Source organism: Zootoca vivipara, chromosome 15 (genome assembly GCF_963506605.1).
Source record: "Zootoca vivipara chromosome 15, rZooViv1.1, whole genome shotgun sequence".
NCBI lineage: Eukaryota > Metazoa > Chordata > Lepidosauria > Squamata > Lacertidae > Zootoca > Zootoca vivipara.
Window position 1 is genome coordinate 34,836,975 of NC_083290.1, and position 20,820 is coordinate 34,857,794.

The 20,820-nt window shown below is 45.5% G+C and overlaps 1 protein-coding gene across 4 annotated transcripts in view; it reads left to right on the forward strand.

Moving 5' to 3' along the window:
• PKNOX2 (PBX/knotted 1 homeobox 2) overlaps positions 1-13,763 on the forward strand; it is a 417,302-nt gene extending 403,539 nt beyond the window's left edge. For all 4 annotated transcript variants that reach the window (XM_060268541.1, XM_060268540.1, XM_060268543.1 and 1 more), the window contains 3 exons: positions 3,163-3,239; positions 8,179-8,357; positions 9,573-13,763. In XM_060268541.1, the coding sequence (XP_060124524.1) occupies positions 3,163-3,239; positions 8,179-8,357; positions 9,573-9,817 (501 nt within the window). In that variant the 3' untranslated portion in view covers positions 9,818-13,763. The remainder of the gene's footprint in view (positions 1-3,162; positions 3,240-8,178; positions 8,358-9,572) is intronic.
• Positions 13,764-20,820: the final 7,057 nt, after the last annotated feature.

Genomic DNA, 20,820 nt, shown 5'->3' on the forward strand with positions numbered 1-20,820 from the left:
AAGTATATTTGTCTGTTTATTTTAACTTCACAATTTCATGCAGATTAAAAGACTTTTGCCTTTAAAATCTGCATTGCATCTGGATGGGATGAAATTAGTTCCGTCCCCATGTAAAACTAGGACTGCCTGAGATTCATTGGATATGGACCCAATACTTACTCTCCAGTGTTATGGAGAGTAAATAGCCTCTGACCTAGACTTTGTAGCAACTAGTACCATCAACTTGACTTTTTGAACATGGTCACAGAAACACAATTGGAATAGCACTGTGTGGTTTTACACACATAGTGCTTAAAACTTAGAAACATGAATGGCGGCAAGAACCAAAATCTGTTGTGATTCAGAAGCTTTTGTGGTGATAAGCTGTAAATCAAGGTTCTGCTTGCTATGCAGCAAGCAAAATTTGAATTAACGGTTCATCTACCATCACCAAGATAAGTAGCTGCTGCCCTCTGCTGCCCAAACAGTAGAACAAACCTGTTTAAAGAAAAACATTTGAAAAATCTGAAAAAGTACCTGGCATTTATATGTAAGGATGGAGGAGAAATTGGATTCAGTTCACTTTTAACTGATTTGCTGCTTCCAAAATGATACAAGAATCAAAACACAGCCATCCTTTGAAATTCTCTGAATTTTGCAACCCAAAAATGTGCACAGAATTAATATACTGGTGTAAAGTTGTATAAAAATACATGTACCGTATTTGTGAAAATAAGTTACAAACACACACTAGGTTAGGGGAAATTAATTTGCAGAAATGTGCATGCAAGATTGCATATATACATTGTGTGTGTGTGAGAGAGAGAGAGAGAGAGAGAGAGAGAGAGAGAGAGAGAGAGAGAGAGAGAGAGAGAGAGAGAGAGAGAGAGAGAGAGATAGTGATATGTTAGGAGAAATTTGCAGTAAAATGCTAGCGAATTTTCATGAGGACTTTCAATTTTTTAAAAATTGCAAACTGATGTGAAGGGGTGAGCTTAAGACTGGAAAATGGGGAGAAACAGAAAATTGTCGGATTTTCCCATCCTCATTTACAGGCACAGAATTTCTGGAGCGTCCAAAGTATTTCATATACTTACTTGTAAGGACATAAGAAGAGCCTGTCAGCTGGATCCGACCAAGGGCCCATTGAGTCCAACATCCTCTTTCCCACAGTGAGGTGCTATGGGAAGCCCCCGGGAGGGACAGGAGGGCAATAGGCCTCTCCCAGTCTTGTTCCCCAGGCAACTAGTATTCAGAACCATGCTGCCTTTGATACAGGAGGTAATATGTACTCATTGCGACCAGTTGCCATAGACAGCCTTATTGTCCATGAATAATCCTTATCCTTTCAATAACCCCTTTGAAACAACCCTCTAAGATAGTAATACTAATTCCACATATTGCAGATGAGAGCCTGAAGCTCAGAGATAAGCATTGAGCAAACATTACCCTGAATGCATGTGGAGAGGCAGTCAGAATGTGTTAGCTGGCCCACCTTCTAACCATTTCCAGTGTAATGTCCAAAAGAGCCTGTGGACATACAAACCTTATCCTATGACCACTCATCCATCCAGCACAGTTTCAGACAGGGCCTCTCCCATCCCCACCTGGAGATGCTGGGGATTGAACCTGGGACCTTCAGCATGCAAGGCAGATGCCCTAGCCCTGAGCTGTGGTCCTTCTCCAAAGACACGGTTGCACAGCCTTTGAGAAACAGCATCCCCACTTGGCTATTTCAGAAATTGATGCAAGTGTGGGGATAGGGTAGGTCCAGCAGACATAAGTGGGCCCAATCCAGCTCCACCATCTATGTATGCTCCAAAGAACGCTGCTAGAGTGCAGAGGTAGGCAACGTGGCATCCTCCAGATGTTGTTGGACTACATCTCCCATCATCCCTGACCATTGTTGAGGCCGATAGGAATTGAAATCGAGCAACATCTCAGGGGGATCATATCGGCTGCTTCTGCTGTGGTTCCATGGTTGAGACAAGACTTGAAGCTGGGACATTTCGTTGTTGTTGTTGTTGTTGTTGTATATAATTTTTATTAAATTTTCTGCTTTACTAATTAAAATACTAATTTAAACGTCCTTAAAATATCAATGGCTTCCCCTCTTTCCATGGTTCATTTTGCATACCATGAATCCCTGCATATTTTACAAAAACTAAGCCATTATTGCATCCATCAAGACTTATTTACACTTAATGCTGCCAACGTTTTCAAGTGTACACAATTTTCCCCCATATATTCAATAAACGTTTTCCAATCTTCTCTAAACGTATGTTCTTCTTGTTCTCTTATTCTATATGTTAAGTCTGCAAGCTGCACATATTCTGTCAGCTTAAGTTGCCAATCTTCTTTAGTTAGGACCTTGCTGGTTTTCCATTTTGGTGATAACAAAACATGGGCCGCAGTAGTGGCATACATAAAGAACTTTTCTTTTTCCTTCACTGATTATCTCCTGCTTTTCCTCCCCAAGAGAAACCCAAAGTGGCTAAGAGCAAAGCAGAAAACAACTCGGTTAACATGAAATATCACTCAGCAGAGCATCTTTCAAAACCTAAGGCCAGTCAAAGCCATATTCATGTTGAAACAGTACTAACAAGAGAAGAAATACATTAAATCCATAATGAAGTAATGCAAAAAAAACCAAGGGTCTTCCCTCAAGCCTTGATCTCTCCAGGTCCTTATGCTTGGCCTAATTTGTCCAGTGATGGGAGCTGTTTCTCTATGAGTGCCCCCATGGCTTCCCCAAATGCTACAGTTCCCAGGGCGCCCATATTGGCACACAGGCCACATTGCCCAGGGCAAGGATGGGAAATCTGTGGCCCTCCAACTCCCATTACTGTTGACCATTGGTGATGCTGGATGGGGCAGTTGGGAACTGAGTCCAGCAATAGCTGGTGCTCCTTATCCCTAAGGTAGGGGAAGGACCATGGCTCCCTGGTGGAGCACATGCTTTGCACGCAGAAAGCCCCGGGTTGCAGGACAAGGAGCGCTTCTGCTTGAAACAATGCAGCAAGGATTCTGAAAACAAGACATGTGAGCTGAGCCTTCAAAAGGACACACATCCGCTGCAGTTCAGATCTCCTCAGAGAGGACAAGCTCTGGATAATCCCTACAGTAGCATGTGCTGCAACAATACCGTTATCTCTCTCTTTCTCTCTTGCTCTTCTTTTTCAGCACCCTTACCCAACAGAGGACGAGAAAAGGCAGATAGCAGCACAGACGAACCTCACGCTTTTGCAAGTCAACAACTGGTGAGTGAATTATTGACCTCCTCTTTGGAAATTGAGGGAGAAATGATGGTTTCTTCACCAAAGATGCCGTTCTCTGACCTACTGTCTTATCCTCTCGTCTCAAGTTGTTGTTGCTGCTGCTGCTGTTCCTAGGTCAAAGCAGAGCAGGGCCATAGCTGTAGAAAGTTCTGGCCTCTCAGAGATATTCCAGGCTTCCAGTTCCCTTTCCATTTTTTATATAAAAAAGTAAGCCTCTTGCCCAGAGATAGCCAATGTGGTGCCTTCCAGATGCTGGAACTCCCACCAGCCCAAGCCAGCTTGACTAGTAAGAATGGATTGTGGGAAATGTAGTCCAATAATATCTGGATGACACTGTGTTGGCTGTCCTTGCTCTAACCCTTTGGAAAACTGTGCAGCCGATATTCTATCCAATAGATAGAACAGGGCAGTCTCGAGCAGGTCGGCCGTCCTGTCGCTGAGGGGCGGAGATCGCTCCGGTGCCCCCGCCCTCGCAGGGTGCAGCATGGTTTCCGCGCGGCTTTGCCGCATGGCACCCTGGCGCGCCGGGGGTCTACCTAGAGCCGGCCCTGAGATAGAATTGTTCCTGTGAGAAAATGATATTTCTCCAGGGTTCCAGGCAAGGAATACAAAGTCACCAGGACAATGGTTAATTATTAGGCTTGTTTGTGTTTGCAATTTTTTGCAAATGATTTTATTAACATTGAATACAATTAAATATGTTTATAAACACTGGATAATCAGTGTTTACTGCCAACCTAGCAGTTCGAAAGCACATCAAAATGCAAGTAGATAAATAGGAACTGCTACAGCGGGAAGGTAAACGGTGTTTCCATGTGCTGCTCTGGTTTACCAGAAATGGCTTTGTCATGCTGGCCACATGACCTGGAAGCTATACGCCGGCTCCCTTGGCCAATAATGCGAGATGAGCGCGCAACCCCAGAGTCGGTCACGACTGGACCTAATGGTCAGGGGTCCCTTTACCTTTACCTTTATAAACACTTTAGGTTCCCTGTGCAGAGGCTCTGGAAGTTCCTCAATGATTCCCTGCCTCCTCAGGCCGCCTCGCCACAGAAACTGTGGCTATAGGCCATAGCTGCCAAGTTTCCCCTTTTCTCGCGAGGAAGCCTATTCAGCATAAAGGAATTTCCCTTTAAAAAAGGGAGAACTTGGCAGCTATGCTATAGGCTTATAGAGGAAGTTTGGGCTGAAGGAGGTTTCATGTTTTTTAGGAAAATTAAAACCTGGGTCTGAAGTGGACAAGGCTACCCATCATTTTTAGAGCAGGCAGACGCCCACCCTGCCTTGACAGGCACCTCTTGTCCTTCTGTAGTTAAAGCATTCTTTGTCATTCACCCACGTGGTCCTGGGAAACTTTCAGGCAGAACTATGTGTGACAAAGCACATTTGAGGTTTCCAACCCCATGTTTCTTTTCCTCTTTTGACTAGTATGCTTATGTGAGGCAGGAGGACATTTGGAGGAGAGAATCGGTGAGGAACTCTCTTCCAGCAAATAAATGCCTAGAAATAAACGGCATAGACAAAAGTATCTGTCAATTTCAGTTTTTTCAGTTTTCCCGTCTTAAATTCAGTTTGCCCATTTCTGCATCAGTCTGCAAATCTTTTCTTTAAAAAAAAAAACACACAAAAAACCTTGCACATTTCTCCTAACACACACATTTTGGTACACATTTCTGCCTACTGAATGCCTTTTTGAAAGGCACTTCCCTCAATGTAAGGCATTTGTGTATGTTATCTTCACTAATATAAAGGTGTGTGTTTGCGTATAAGAGAGAGAAAGAGTTATACTGTACTTTTATGCAGGTTTTCAGGGTTTGCTAAATTCCAGATCTCACCACATGAGGGCACATTCCGAAAAGAAGTCTAGGCCAACATAACAAGAAAATGTCACTTTGTAGAAGTGGAGTTAGATCCCAGATATGTTTATATGTACAAGCACCAAAAGTTTTTAAATCTCACATAGGTGGTAAAAAAATGACCAGATGGGCAGCCTTACTTGTAATGGGGATTTTTCCAAGTCAAAAATAAACATGAGGATCAGGCCTTAATTACATTGAGATGGGTTGAGAAGGCTTAAATAATCAACTTCTGGCAACACACATACACAACACTAGAAGGAGGGAGAAATTCGATTTTATTTGCACTTTAATGAGAAACTACCTAACTCACACTTCTCAAAACAATGTGAGGACCGAAACACAGTCATCCTTCAAAAGTCACACTTCTCTGAATTTTGCAGTGCAATTCTCCAGCCAAGTAATGTGTACAAAAAGTCAGAAACGAGAGTACAGTAAGCATAAAAACACATATATTAGTGAAAGTAACATACAAAAATGCATTATATTGGGGGGGTTGCTTTGCAAGAACATGTGCAAATCAGACAAGATTTCATTCAAAAATGTGTAGATTAGGAAGAAATTTTATCTAAAATGCTAATGAAGGACTTGTTTTAAAAAAACATAAAAACAAACTGCTGTGGAAATGCAGAGAACTTAACTTAAGACTGAGGAGAGAAACTGAAAGTGACAGATTCACCCATCCCTACTTGGGAGAAAGCCTCATTGAACTCAGTGGGCTTACTTCTGAGCAAGCATGCATAGGACTGCAGTGTAAAGCAGTGGTGGGCAGCAGGTAGCTCAGGATCTCCTGGTCGATCTTTGGGTGATCAACAAGATTTTCTGATTCTTGGCTTTCTAACGGTAGTAGCTTCTAAAAGGCTTCCTCCCTACCTTAAATTAGGGGGCTGAGAAACACAGAATGTGTGGGAGAAAAAAGAAGTGTCAGATTTTGTCCTGGGCTGACCAGTTGCTCAGAAGTACCCTGCCCTGCTTTTTTGAAATGTGAGAGGCTATTTTGCACCTGATTCCAATTCATGAAAAATAAATGAATAAAGTAAATTGCACACGCATAAGGTCTGCCTCATCCCTGCTGTAAAAGACTTGGGGTTTGCTTTTGTTTTTGCATTAATATATTTTGTATTTCACCTGTATCCATCATGTTAGATAATTTGCAAACCAGACCCCTCTTTTTCTGTGAAAGCAGAAACACACCTCAAGATGATGCAAATCCACTTTCAGCGCCTATATATTTTTAGTCTTTTGACTATCTGAAAAAGGGTGAAATTCATTCGTACAGCTCCCTCTCGTGTCTGATGCTCCACAGGGCAGCACTGAAAATGCATGTATTTGTGAGATGCATCTTGTTGGCACTATAATTCCTCCACCCTAAGTGAGTCAGACTGACTTTGGTTGATACACATTAGTTTGCAGCAGCAGCATTTTCAAATATGACATTGACTACCATCCTGTAACGTTTCTAAGTTTCCAGAGGGGGTAGCCATGTGTCAGGGGCTGGACTAAGGAGGAATGTTGGAGACCACATGCCTCTTCTGATCCTTCCCGAGAACAGGAGGACAGTATAGATTTAGAACAGTGGTTTGCAGAAGGGCATAGTTCAGAGGCTGCAGAGCTGGGTAATATTGGGAGAGGAACAGCAGGAAGAAGAAGAAGCACCAGGGGAGAGACAGCTGACAGACTCAGTGTCTTTGGAAAGCATTCCTGAACCCCCCCCCCCTCAGGACCAGGAGGGCATTGAGGGTGGTAGAACAGAAAGTTCAGAGGCAGAAAGCTCAGATTAGCCGACACAGAAGTAATGTAGAATAGGAGAGACGGAGGGAGTGGGACTTTACTCGGAGCAATGCCATTACTGCAATATAGAGGCACTTTCCAAAGCCTCTCTCTGTGTATATTGAATAAAGGAATTGGTAAGAACTCTTCTTGTTATCTGTTCCTTGGCTGCCCACTGTGGGAGGGATCGGATTCCCTTGAAGCCTGACACCATGTTCCCCTGTGCCCATCAGGCCTAGTGGGGTAGGTGCTGGACTAAATGGGCCTTTGGGTTCCAGCAGTGTCCTTCTTATGTTCTTAGTAGTGGTGGCTGGTGCCCATGAAGACCTGTAGGGTGGGAGGTAGGGAGACCAGCAATAGGCAGAACCAGAACCAGGGGTGTAACACGGGGAGAGCCAGGAGGGCCGAAGCCCTAGGTGCATGGTTTTGTGGGGGTGCGAGCCAGGTGCCCCCACCCCAGGATCAGCGAGTTAAAATGTTCAAAAAGTAATTAAAACCTGATCAAAACACATCTGAACATTCTACATATCTTGGGGAGGCTTGTCCAAACAAAAATGTTGCCAGCAGGTGTTGAAAAGTGTACAGTATACAGCGAAAGGTCCTGCCAGTTGTCAATAGGCAGGGAGGTCCAAAGTTTAGATGCTGGCACACTAAACGATCCATTTCTTACAAATGCGGAACAAGACTTACATGGCAGCTGCAACATTGCCAGTTCCGTAGATCAAAGTGCTTAAGTGGTCATATAAGAGGACGCGGGTGGCACTGTGGTCTAAGCCCCTGAGCCTCTTGGGCTTCCCAATCGAAAGGTTGATGGTTTGAATCCCCACGACGGAGTGAGCTCTCGTTGCTCTGTCCCAGCTCCTGCCAACTTAGCAGTTTGAAAGCATGCCAGTGCAAGTAGATAAATAGGTATCGCTGCAGCAGGAAGGTAAATGGCGTTTTCATGCGCTCTGGTTTCTGTCATGGTGTTCCGTTGCACCAGAAGCGGTTTAGTCATGCTGGCCACATGACCTGGAATGCTGTCTGTGGACAAACTCTGGCTCCATCAGCCTGAAAACAATATGAGTGCCGCAACCCCATAGTCACCTTTGACTGCACTTAACCGTTCAGGGGTCCTTTACCTTTTTGCCTGTATGGAGTAAGGCAATCTGACAAGTAACCTCGTCCCAAGCTGTACAAGAAATAGAATTGCAGAAGCCCTTCTTCCTTAAAACAAGGTCACTTAAAACAGAGATAGTCCAAACATGTAAATAAATGCATCCATTCATGCTGGTTTTTTCACTTCTTGTGTGAAGGTTTATCAATGCCCGGCGACGTATCCTGCAGCCCATGCTTGACGCAAGCAACCCAGATCCTGCCCCCAAAGCCAAGAAGATCAAATCCCAGCACCGGCCTACACAGAGATTTTGGCCCAACTCCATTGCGGCTGGAGTACTGCAGCAACAAGGAGGCAACCCCGGTACTAACCCTGATGGTAAGAATTTGAAGCATGGCTGCAACCCTCAGTTGGCTTTTTGACTCTGTTGACTCTGACCATTTTGAAGGTGAACTACTTAGATGTATTATATAAGGTTTCTCTGTCTCTGATGTTTCTTTTAATCTGATCCACGCAACACTCCAATTTTGCACTTTTTCTCTTTGCCAGTGCTTCATTTCCTGCTGTTCTGATAATTTGAAGCTAGCGTTTAAAGCTCTAATCAACTTAGATCCCAAATATCTGAAAGACCACCCCCCTTCCCTACAGAGCCTCTTGGGTGTTAAGATGAACAGAGCCCCTCCCCTGCCCCAAGTCCATGTACAGGGCATGGCTGCTATGCGCTTTATATGGGGCTGCCCTTGGGTCTTGTCTGGAAGCTCCAGCTAGTGCAGAATGCCAACAGATGACAGCATGAGACACCTCTGCTATAACAGCTTTACTTGGCTGCCTGTATGGCACCAGGCCAGACCCAAGGTTCTTGTGTTGATATTCAAAGCCCTGAACAACTTGGGTCCAGGATACCTTAAAAACTGCCTGAGCCCTTATGTTCCAGTTTAATCACTAAGATCACCCAGAGGAGCACTGTAAGTTATCCCCTGAGTTACAGAGACCCAATTTGGCTCAACTAGAAGTCAAGAGTCACCAGCCCCATGCTGGTGGAACACTCTTCCAGCATAGATTTGGCAGGCGTCCTCACTTTTGACATTCTGGAGTCTCTTGAAGACCTTCTTATGCAACTGTTGACTTTTTTAATTTTGATTACAGTGGTACCTCCGGTCGCGGACAGGATCCTCTCCAGAGCGCTGGTTGGATCCCAAGGTTTCCGCCACCGGAGGGACCGCTTCTGCACATGTGCACGCAGCGGCAGGCAGCTTCTGCGCATGTGTGTGGCGCAGTAGAGCACTTCTGCGCATGCGCATGTGGCGAAACACTTCCAGGTTTGCCGCTTTCGCAACGTAAGCCGAGGTGCTACTGTATATGCATTTTTCAAATGGTGTTTTAGGTTTTAACGCTGATCTTTTATTATATGGCAGTATAGAAATACTTTCATAAATAAGTAACAGGACTGAAGAAAGCCCATTTCCTTCAGCACGAGCAACAGTTCGTCTCAATTTTATCCTCAAACAATTCAGTGAGGTCAGTTTAATGCACTGTCCAGGTCCCAGAGCTCTTGCCCGTGCGCCAAATCAGCTGTTTGCTTTTTCGTTCTAGGCTCTATAAACATGGACAACCTGCAATCCCTCTCCTCTGATAACGCCACCATTGCTATGCAGCAGGCCATGATGGCAGCGGCTCACGATGAGTCACTTGACGGGACAGAAGATGAGGAGGACGATGAGATGGAAGAGGAGGAGGAGGAGGAGGAAGAGGAGGAGGAGCTGGAAGAGGAGACCGAGGAACTCCAGACAACAAATGTTAGCGACCTTGGCTTGGAGCACAGTGACTCGCTTGAGTAAAGGACCCTGGTCAGTGGTGAAGCACATGCCTCCTGAGAAACCTGGCTGCTTGCCTAAATCATTGGCCTGAGAAGAGAGCCTGAACTTTCATGTACAAGCCCTGCACCCCTTTGAAGAGATCATTCAACGACAATGCCCTTACCCCGAGTCTGGCTCACCTGCTTTCAGTTGCAGGAGCAGACACAAATGATGCACATTTAAGAGACCTGCCGAATGTGCAAAGTGATTATTTAAGTGAAGGAGACACGTTTACAAGGCACATATTGTGACCAGTTCATTTCTCTCTTTTTTTTCCTTTGTTTTTGATAATAACAACAACAAAAAAGTGTTTTTAGGGTAAGCTGTTTTCTGTACGACTGAATGTTTTATGGATGTTCTAATGCAAAGCCTTTTGGTGACATGCAATTGAGAGGCAAGTCTGTTTTCATTTTCACGACTTTTATGAGAGATTTATAGATGCAAAGAGAGAGAGAGAGAGAGAGAAGAGATTGATGGTTTTTACAAAAAGAAACTAAAAGACTGTAATGATTATAAATATCTAGATGTAGAAAAAAAACAAGAGTTTGCAAATTTGCAAAAAACCACACGACTGGACGTTGAGTGAGAGTTTAATGCTGGACCCAGGTAGATTCCTGGTTAGTTCTGAAGAACTGCATATCAAGTCTTCAGGATTTCACTGGGCCAGATCCCAAGGCATATGGAGAGAGCCCATGCATTGTGGTTAATGTGAGAAATGGATACCACACTGCCATCTGAACCATTTGGGGAGGGGAGATGAAAAGTTTTAGCCCTCTGAATGGAAATGTCATAATAGTAACATGTCTGGTATGATTCCCTGGTACAGGATGCAAAGTCAACAACACCCCCCCCCAAAAAAGAATGCCCCTGAATAATTATGTTAATTGTTTAGAGGATCATGAATTGAAAAATAACCATTACGGCTTTATGCATTGGTTGAATATGAGCAGGCTCAGATTTCCAAATGTTTACAGGTTCACAGGCCAAGCAAAAAGTGGCTTGGAGAATTCACAGGTTTCTGAGCAAAGAAGAGTGTTTCTGGAGCTTAGTGGAACTGCTCTCCAGATGGTGAGATAAATGCCCCTTTCACAATCTCATCTCCCTGGAACTCGTCACCTGTCACCTTTTATCACCTGTGTCTCTGCCACCTCCAGAACCCCCAAATGCAAAAGTCTCCCAGGCACAACATCCAACTGGATGCGTTTTATACATTCAGGATCAGGATCAGATGAAAAATACCAGTAGCTTCCCCCCATTGACCACCATCACTCACTGCCTTTGGGCAGACTTTTCTTTAAAGGCACACAGTAGCTCACCAAGAGGACCGTCCTGTATTTTCCATCTTGCTGCAGTAATCTTTTTTTAAAAGCCATTTGTCACCCAGGGGAAGAGGGGACCCACCACGCATGAACAGCTCACCTTGTGGTGACAGAACTTTAAAGCAGCTCCCATGTGGCTGAGTTGATATAAGCACTAACTGTAAGAATGCCTTGTTGGTCTCTGAAGCTGGTTTTTTTTTGCCACTTAAAACTCATGAGTGTGGCACGCAAGTCAATAAACAGCCGTTTTTAATTCCAACAAGCGTTCCTGGAAATGCAGCTGTGTAGTTCACCTAAATCTGGTGGAGTTCACCATCAAGCAGCTCATGCCTGCTTCAGCCTAAACCCACGCAAAGCGCATGCATGCATGCAGGCTCCTCAAATAGCAGGTGCAGTCCTAAGGCCAGCAAAGGAATTTGCGCATGGAGCCAGCCCCTGCGATACTTCCGCCATAGACATATAGCAGATTGCACTTTCCTCCTAGGGAGCGTAGACACTCCCAAACCAGAAGGTGGTGCGTCTGATCATTCAATGAGCATGACATTTGAACATGCAGTTTGGTGAGGGGGGTGGGGGGTGTTTGTTGTGCTTGCACGACTCGTATCCAAGGAGGCTTTGCATTTTGAGTTTCGTGCATGCAGTACTGTTGCACCGGTCCTGGGTCAAAGTGCTCCACCACACTCATCGGCAGTAGTGAGGTCAAAAGGAGGCAAGAGGGGATCACAGGCTGATTTCTCCAGGAATGGAGGAAATGTGGTTAGTGTACTGTACATCCAGTGCATACCAAATATCCCTCCAATATCCTGCACCACCAACCCTAAGTCCTTTCTCAGAAATGGCAAATGCATGCACTGGTAAAGGATTGTAACTTTTAACGCAGCATTGGGCAGAAATAATCAGAATCCTTAATGGAACAGCATGTGCAGTGTGGCCTCTGCTGACACCAATGCAAATCAACCTAAACCAGGGGGAAGCCAATGTGGCTCCAGACATTCTTAGGCTACAGCTCCCATAATTCCTGGCTGTTGGCCATGCTGGTTGTGGCTGATGGGAGTTGGAGTCTTCCTGAAACCTAGACCAATTAGAAAGGCCAGAAATCTCAGGGTGGCTACTAAAGAACTGTACGTTGGACTCCAACCATGTAGGATACTGGTCAGTGTTGGGTCCAGGTTTGGGGGAGCCCTTGGGCAATGTTATTTCAATGGGCCCCCTACGAGACTGGGTGTCCGTGCTCCTTGCCCCAGCTACCCTTGCCCATATGCTTGCTTTTTTTCTCTTTGGGCCCAAGCTGCACCACCTCCCATGGAGAGGCAGCAAAGCATGTAGATTTTACTGGTCCTCCTCACTCCATTCAGCACTCAGAGATGGCAAATGAATAAACAGAAGCAGCAAGGAGGAAGACTTCGCATGGCCAGGAAGCTCCCAGGATTGGCTGTGGGCTGTAGACTTTTGCCCAGTTATGCCAACCCTAGACGCCAGCCCAGTTCTTTGTACTGCTTGGTTTTGTGGTCCTTCATTTCCCCACATTATCAAAAGGTAGCAAATTCCCCACCAGGTGCTTGGAGCCTGCACCCAACAAGCTCTCCAATGTGTTGAGGGGTTTTTTTTAATGGTCATTTGAAGCCACGTTGAAACTGATAATCCAGGAGGGGCGAATTTCTCAGAATCAAAATTAACGTTCACACTCAGTCTTTCCACTCACTTCCCAGTACTAAATGGAAGAGGACTCCTAAATTATCACTGCCCCGATCGTCACTTAACTTATTATTTTGTTTTGTACATTGTGCTCAGGAAAATGTCTCCAGTGTACAAAAAAAAGATTGGATTGTCATCTTGTGAACAACAGCTCGTGGACCTCTGGATTATCTGGTGGTCAAATGTCCCTGAAATGAATGTATTTTTCCTGGGAGGAGGGAGCTGCTGTTTCAACAGAGATGTAGGACCCCAATAATCTTATTTATAATCTGTGTTATCCTAGCAATCTGTTATGGGGTTGTTGTTTTTCCTATGCTGTCATTGCAATGAAGCTCACCGTTCCAAAGTTAGGGGTTCGTCTTCCTTCCTAGCAAAGGCACAATCTGCCCTGACTCCTGCAAATGGTCCACACACCTTTCCTCAATGTGTCAGCCGAACAAACTACAAACTTCCGAGACAAAACAATTCCCCCATCCCCAATTTTAATGTTTTGATTACCCATTAAAGCTTTATTTGTCTCTTCCAATTCTTCCCTCACGAAGCACAGTTTTTTTCAACTTGCTCCTTCTTTTGGCTCTTTGAGGAGTTGAGAGGTTTGATCAATCGCTTTACATTAAGGGTTGAATCGATGATAATTCCTTGGGAATGTATTGGAATATCAGTGGGCAGGAAAGCTCCCGTTTTTTGGATACTGATATGGCATGAATGTAATATGTAATTTCATAGAAAATTCATTGTAATTTAGTATTAATTCATGTCCATTTATTATAAAGTGCTACCAGATGAGGTTTTCCAGCTGTATTTCATTGTGTTTATTTATATGCTCTTGTTAGTAAAAAGGATTAGGAATAAAGAATAAATAGAGGCCCAAGTCGACAGGAGGGAGCCCCATGCTACCTCATCACAACATGATGTACCCAAGAAAGATGTCCATTCTCAATGGTTATTTCAGCCAATGGCTCATGCGCTTGCCCACTCCTCTCCTCCAGCACAGCCCAAAGGAGCTCAGAAGGATGGCTTCCGCTTTCTTATAAACCATGGCTTGTCATGTCGGCCAAACCCCGCAAACCGTGGCAAATCCTATGTGGTCTGTTTGAAGCATCCCAGCTTGTTTTGAAGATGCCTTGTTTCTGCAATCTGTAGTTAGGATTAATCTGTAGTTAGGATTAGTCCCAATGTGACAGTAACCTGCAGTTAACTGTTTTTTTAACTGAAAATTCCTTTGGGGCAGAGAAGAGGGGCAGTGTACACAAGCCCAAGGCTTGCACAGATTTGTTCCCGTTGTGATAGGCCATGGTTTCTCACTACTGAATGCAGCTTGTACGTTGGAATGTGGTCTTTTGTGGCATGTAGATCATTAACTTCACAGTAACAGTTTTACAACAGGTGTAAGAGCTGCCTCCATTCATGTCAAAGGATGAAGAAAATCCCCCCCTGAACACCCTTTCTGTGTGGAATATACGCATGCATGTATCAGATCATTGATCTTGTGTAATAGGAATCTACGCCGCATTTGACACCAAGTATGTGGCTCAAAGCTCTTATCTCCCTCCTGCGTGTTGCATTAATTTGCTCCGCAATAGTCAAGTTCCATGGTTGATTACTGTATTTAGAAAATCTCGCCAGCTGCAGCATGCACACTACATGGCGCTGTACTGCTCATGTGCTTGCATCCACATGCATGCGCACTAAGGTCAGAAGGCCTCTCGCGAACTTCAGAGATTTCACATCTGGAGAGCCAGTAGTGGGGACTGAAGAAACCCAACAACTACACAGGACATTTGTGAACTAACAATATTTCAGAAAGCTGTCTCCCCCCTAAGAATTTTTTCCCCATCCCCAGCAAAACAGGGACAAATTAGGGGTTGTGTTTCTTTTAGGGTCTGGGATCAAAATAGGGATCTATATATTTAATTATAAATTATAAACCCACTCCCCTTTCTGCAACGAGGCCCTCAATACACAATTAAATAACACGGATGACAAAAAACTAAAAGATTAGGAGCTTCAGCAAAACAAACCACAACAGCAGGAGGGAAAAACAACTTTCAGGCGCCTGAAGAAAGAAAGAGCCAGGTAGGCTTTTCAAAGGAAGGAGCGCCACAATCTTGGCACCACTACTGAGAAGACTCTGTCATGGGTCCCAGCTAGCAGAACCTCTAAAGCAGAGATGGGGAACCTCAGGCCTGGGGGCCAAATGTGCCCACTCCCAAGCATCTCTGCCATCATGACTCTTCCCAGGCCATACACCCTCCCAAGTGTCAGGCTTCAGGGAATCGGCTTCCTCCCCCCTTGGCAGTAGATAAGCAGAACAAAGCGAAGGAGTCTCTTACCAGTTAGAAATTTTAATCATCACAGCAAGAGAACAAAGAATCCATTCCTCAGAATGAAGGTGCTCCCAATTAAGGGTTCCACCCACTTCCTCCCTATTCACCCACTTCACTTCTGCCCCTTGCAACCTGATCTCGCAACCACTGTGCTTTCTGTGCTGCTACCTTATCTGCTCTCCTTGACCTTGGGGAGAGCGAATGAATGCCTTCCAGCAACAGTGAGTCTGGTAACCCTCTCCCTCCCAGTGCTTCTTCTCCCAGCTGTTCCCATCCAGTATTTCCCAGCTTCTGCCTTCTAAACTATGTCCCTCTGCAAACCACTGTTCCAAATCTATACTGTCCTCCTGCTCCTGAGAAGATTCAGGATCCTGATCAGGAACAGGGGGAGGCTCCAATCATTCCTCCCTCAGCTCAGCCCTCCTCAGCATGGTCCCTGACACCGAGTTACACCCCTCAGCAACCCATACCTTCCAACATTTCTCCAGTGAAAATAGGAACATCCTACCCACCTGCCTTATTCATGCCCTGCCTCCTGCCCCAGAAGATTACCCAGAAGGGAATGTGAAAAGCCCCCCCCCACTTCTGTTCTAAAGGCAAAAGGGCCCAGAGCAAGACAGGGTGGTCCTACCATTGGGCGGGGTGAGGCAGCCACCTTAGGCCACAGATGCTGAGGAAGAGGGAGAAGCAGCAAGGTGTTGGAGGGCAGAGATGTGGGCAGCTCTGCATCCCCTAAGCCAGCTTGGATCCCTTAGCCGAGGTGGAAGATGCTGTACCACCATCAGTAGTGTTGAATTAAATTTCATCTCTGGGGCCAGTCTCCTTCTGTATGGGCAGGAGGCACCACCTGGTCCTCTTCCATGGACAGGAAAATGCCTGGGGTCAACACTGGTTCTGAAAGGCCTTCAGTGATGAGCCCAGTGGCTGGGCAGGCTGGGCCCACAACTGCACCAAACATTTGAAGCACTATAACACCATTCCTGACTGAACCAAAATAATCCTGGGAAGTGGGGACTGTAGTTTGCTAAGGGTTCTGAGAGGTGTTAAGAGACCATCCATTTCCCTCCCAGAGCTACACTTCTCAGCATGCCCTGGAAAGAGGGATTGCTTGCTAAGCCACTCTGGAAATTGTAGCTCGGGAGGGATAGGAGTCTCTCAACACCCTTAACAAACTATGCTTCCTAAGATGCTTAGGAGGGAGCCATGACTGCTTACAGTGGTATCATAGTACTGTACTTTGAGCGAATGGTGTGGATGGGTCCATGCCGAAGAAGGCGATCTTTCAAATTATCTGGTCCCAAGCTATCAATTATAGTTGTATAACCGAATTGTGTGTGCTTTCTGCATATCCGCTGTCTATAGTGAAATTATTGGGACATCCCATGCGGTCGACGGTTTTGTTCTGTGCGCACTTTGGAGAAACTCATTTGGCAAGCAAAGGATCCAGAGGGATGCCAAGACTCCTCACTTGATAAAACAGAAGGGGGAGTGGCATTCATGTGCCCGAAGAAAAGACACAAGCATGCAACTCTGCACAACCATATTAGGTTGCCCAAGCATGGATTTACATGTTACATTGCTCAAACAGCAGGGGGACTTGTGGCCTTGTAAATTTCATTAGGACCCCCCCCCACACACACACACACACACTCATCATCCCCAGACAGTCTTGTTCACAGGACAGGGATTATGGGAATTGTATGCCAGCAACATATGGAGTTCCCCGCTCCCTTAATACAGGGGTGCTGGGTGAACACCATTGAGTCAGAAGAAGAAAACATTGGCCTGGTTCACGCTTAATGCTCGGCAGTTGTTTAGCACTATGTGAATGGCCACAAACAGGCAATCAGAAACATCTACTTCCTTGTTGTTGTTTTCCAACGCAAGGCAGGGAACTGAATCTAGAACTGTGCTTAGTTTTAACTGTGGTTTGTCCAAGCATGTCAGGATCCAAGTTCAATTTGGGTTTTGGACAAACCACAGTTAAAGCTAAACGCATTTTGTTGGAGTTCAGATGTGATGACACACTGTTGGAAATGGAATCATAGAATCATAGAGTTGGAAGAGACCACAAGGGCCAGGCAGTCCAACCCCCTGCCAAGCAGGAAACACCATCAAAGCATTCCTGACAGATGGCTGTCAAGCCTCTGCTTAAAGACCTCCAAAGAAGGAGACTCCACCACACTTCTTGGCAGCAAATTCCACTGTCGAACAGCTCTTACTGTCAGGAAGTTCTTCCTAATGTTTAGGTGGAATCTTCTTTCTTGTAGTTTGAATCCATTGCTCCGTGTCCGCTTCTCTGAAGCAGCAGGAAACAACCTTTCACCCTCCTCTATATGACATCATTTTATATATTTGAACATAGCTATCATATCACCCCTTAACCTTCTCTTCTCCAGGCTAAACATACCCAGCTCCCTAAGCCGTTCCTCATAAGGCCTTTGACCATTTTGGTTGCCCTCCTCTGGACACGTTCCAACTTGTCAGTATCCATCTTGAACTGTGGTGCCCAGAACTGGACACAGTACTCCAGGTGAGGTCTGACCAGAGCAGAATACAGTGGTACTATTACTTCCCTTGATCTAGACGCTATACTCCTATTGATGCAGCCCAGAATTGCATTGGCTTTTTTAGCTGCTGCATCACACTGTTGACTCATGTCAAGTTTGTGGTCTACCAGGACTCCCAGATCCTTTTCACATGTACTGCTCTCAAGCCAGGTGTCACCCATCCTGTATTTGTGCCTTTCATTTTTTCTGCCCAAGTGTAGTACCTTACATTTCTCCTTGTTAAAATTCATCTTGTTTGCTTTGGCCCAGTTGTCTAATCCAGTGTTTCCCAACCTTGGGTCTCCAGCTGTTTTTGGACTACAATTCCCATCATCCCTGACCACTGGTCTTGCTAACTAGGGATGATGGGAGTTGTAGTTCAAAAACAGTTGGAGACCCAAGGTTGGGAAACACTGGTCTAATCTGTTAAGGTCATTCCGTGTGATTCTGTCCTCTGGGGTATTAGCCACCCCTCCCATTTTGGTGTCATCTGCAAACTTGCTCAGGATGCCGTCAAGCCCGTCATCCAAGTCATTGATAAAGATGTTGAATAAGACTGGGCCCAAGACAGAACCCTGTGGCACCCCACTAGTCACTACTCTCCAGGATGAAGAGGAGCCATTGATGAGCACCCTTTGGGTTCGGTCAGTCAGCCAGTTAAAAATTCACTGAATGGTAGCATTGTCTAGCCCGCATTTTACCAGCTTCTTTACAAGAATATCATTGGGCACCTTGTCAAAGGCCTTGCTGAAATCAAGATAGGCTATATCCACAGCATTCCCTTCATCTACCAGGCTTGTAATTCTGTCAAAAAATGAGATCAGATTAGGAAGCATATGCACTTGTTCTCCTCCTGGGGCTATGCCAGACGGGGAGGGCATTACAGTTTAGCCTTATTCATATAGCATTGAACCAGAGGTGGAGAACCTTTGTGACCTATGTGGGCCTATTTTGACCAGCGGGCAGGACAATCATTTGATGCCCAAGTGGTGTCAAGGCATTGACAGGTGAATTGTCTCGCTGGTCAAAGCTGGCCCATGGGGAACTTGTAGATAATGCCAAAGCAGGATTGACAGGGTGGGACACACATGTGGCAGAAGCCCAAGAGGTGGCACTGGCTCCTGGAAAGATCTTGTGGAGCACATGAGATACTCAAGACCTCACCAGAAGCCACTGCAGGATCACAGGTACCACCATGAAAGCCCCGGAAGATTGTGCTCTCGGTTCAGGCACACCAGCCACTTTCCTGTGGGAATTCTCTGAGTAGTTTAACACTCGATTCCTCTTCCCAAGAAACTCTGTAAATTAAGAATTCCAAAAAAATTATAACCCCCTTCTGTTCTTTAAGGAACCATGCTGTTCCCAGGGCAGGGGTGGGGTGGGGTTGTCCTGGTAATTATACCTAAGGTGCAGGTAGCTGATAGATGCATCACCTGTAGTTGTCACACACAACCAAACGCACCTTTGTTGCATGATGAAGTAGTCAGTAACGTCCCTTCTAGGGCTTAATTGCACACCATAGAGCAGGCATCCCCAAACTGCGGCCCTCCAGATGTTTTGGCCTACAACTCCCATGATCCCTAGCTAACAGGACCGGTGGTCAGGGGAGATGGGAATTGTAGTCCAAAACATCTGGAGGGCCAAAGTTTGGGGATGCCTGCCATAGAGTAACTATGAAGAAGTAGAAAAGCTCACCATGACTTGTTGGGAATGTTGAGGGTATCACAGACACCCTTCCATAGCTGCCAAGTACCCCGTTTTCCCCGGGAAATCCCCGTTTTTACTTACCTTTTCCCGGTGGTCCCCCATATCACTTCGTCTCCCGTTTTTCTCTGTTATTTTCTCCTGCCGGCGGCCATTTCTTTCTTTCTGATTTGCCCTTCTATGGGCACAAAAAATGGCCGCCACCGGCTTCAAAAGTCGCATCTACGCATGACCAGAAGTGCTTAGACGCGACTTCCGGTGTCGGCGGCGGCCATTTTTGGTGCCCATAGATGGGCGGGGAGACACCGGAAGTTGCATCGACGCATTTCCGGTCATGTGTAGAAGCTACTTTTCAAGCCGCCGCCGGCCATTTTTGGTGCCCATAGAAGGGCAAAGTGACACCGGAAGTTACGTCGATGCAACTTCCGGTGTCACACGGCTGCTGGTCCCGGATTCTGCAGTCTGGGACTTGGAAGGTAAGGACCCTTCCCTCCTCAGTTGCCACCCACTGCACAAATGGAAGCGCTCTTCTTGAAACCAGTACAGTGGTACCTCAGGTTACAAACGCTTCGGGTTACAAACTTCACTAACCCAGAAGTAGTACCTCGAGTTGAGAACTATGCCCCAGGGTGATAATGGAAATCGCGCATCAGCGTCAGCGGGAGGCCCCATTAGCAAAAGCATGCCTCAGGTTAAGAACAGTTTCGGGTTAAGAACGGACCTCTGGAACGAATAAAGTTCATAACTACCACTGTAGTTTCCTTGCCATTGAGGTGAGAAGGCGAAGACTGGTGGGGGGTGAATCTGAAAGTTCCCTCTGCCCCAAAAGTGTAAATCGCTGTAGACAATGTGATGCCCTTCATATGTTCTTTGGATCCAACTCCTATGAGCCACAGAAGGGGATGGGCAGAGCTGTCAGTTTCAGTTCTCTATTTCTCATTTTGCCTCTCTGAGATTCATTGCACCACATTTCGGTCGCAATCTGAGTTATATATATATATATTTAATCCTCATGAAAATCTGCATTTTAGTGTGAGTGTCACCTAATAAACACATTTTTGCATACACTTTGGACTACAGTGGTACCTTGGTTCTCAAACTTAATCCGTTCTGGAAGTTCGTTCTAAAACCAAAGCTTTCCAAAACCAAGGCGCGCTTTCACATAGAAAAAGTAATGCGAAATGGATTAATCCGTTCCAGACTTTTGAAAACAGCAATTTAACATGAATTTTACTATCTAACGGGACCATTGAGCCATAAAATGAAAGCAATAAACCATGTACTGCAGTCACAATCAATCAGTAGCTGAACTGGGTTCCACACAGTCACAAAAACAAAACAAAAGAGCCGCAAAAACAAAAAAGCAAAATAAATAACAAAAACAGACAGAC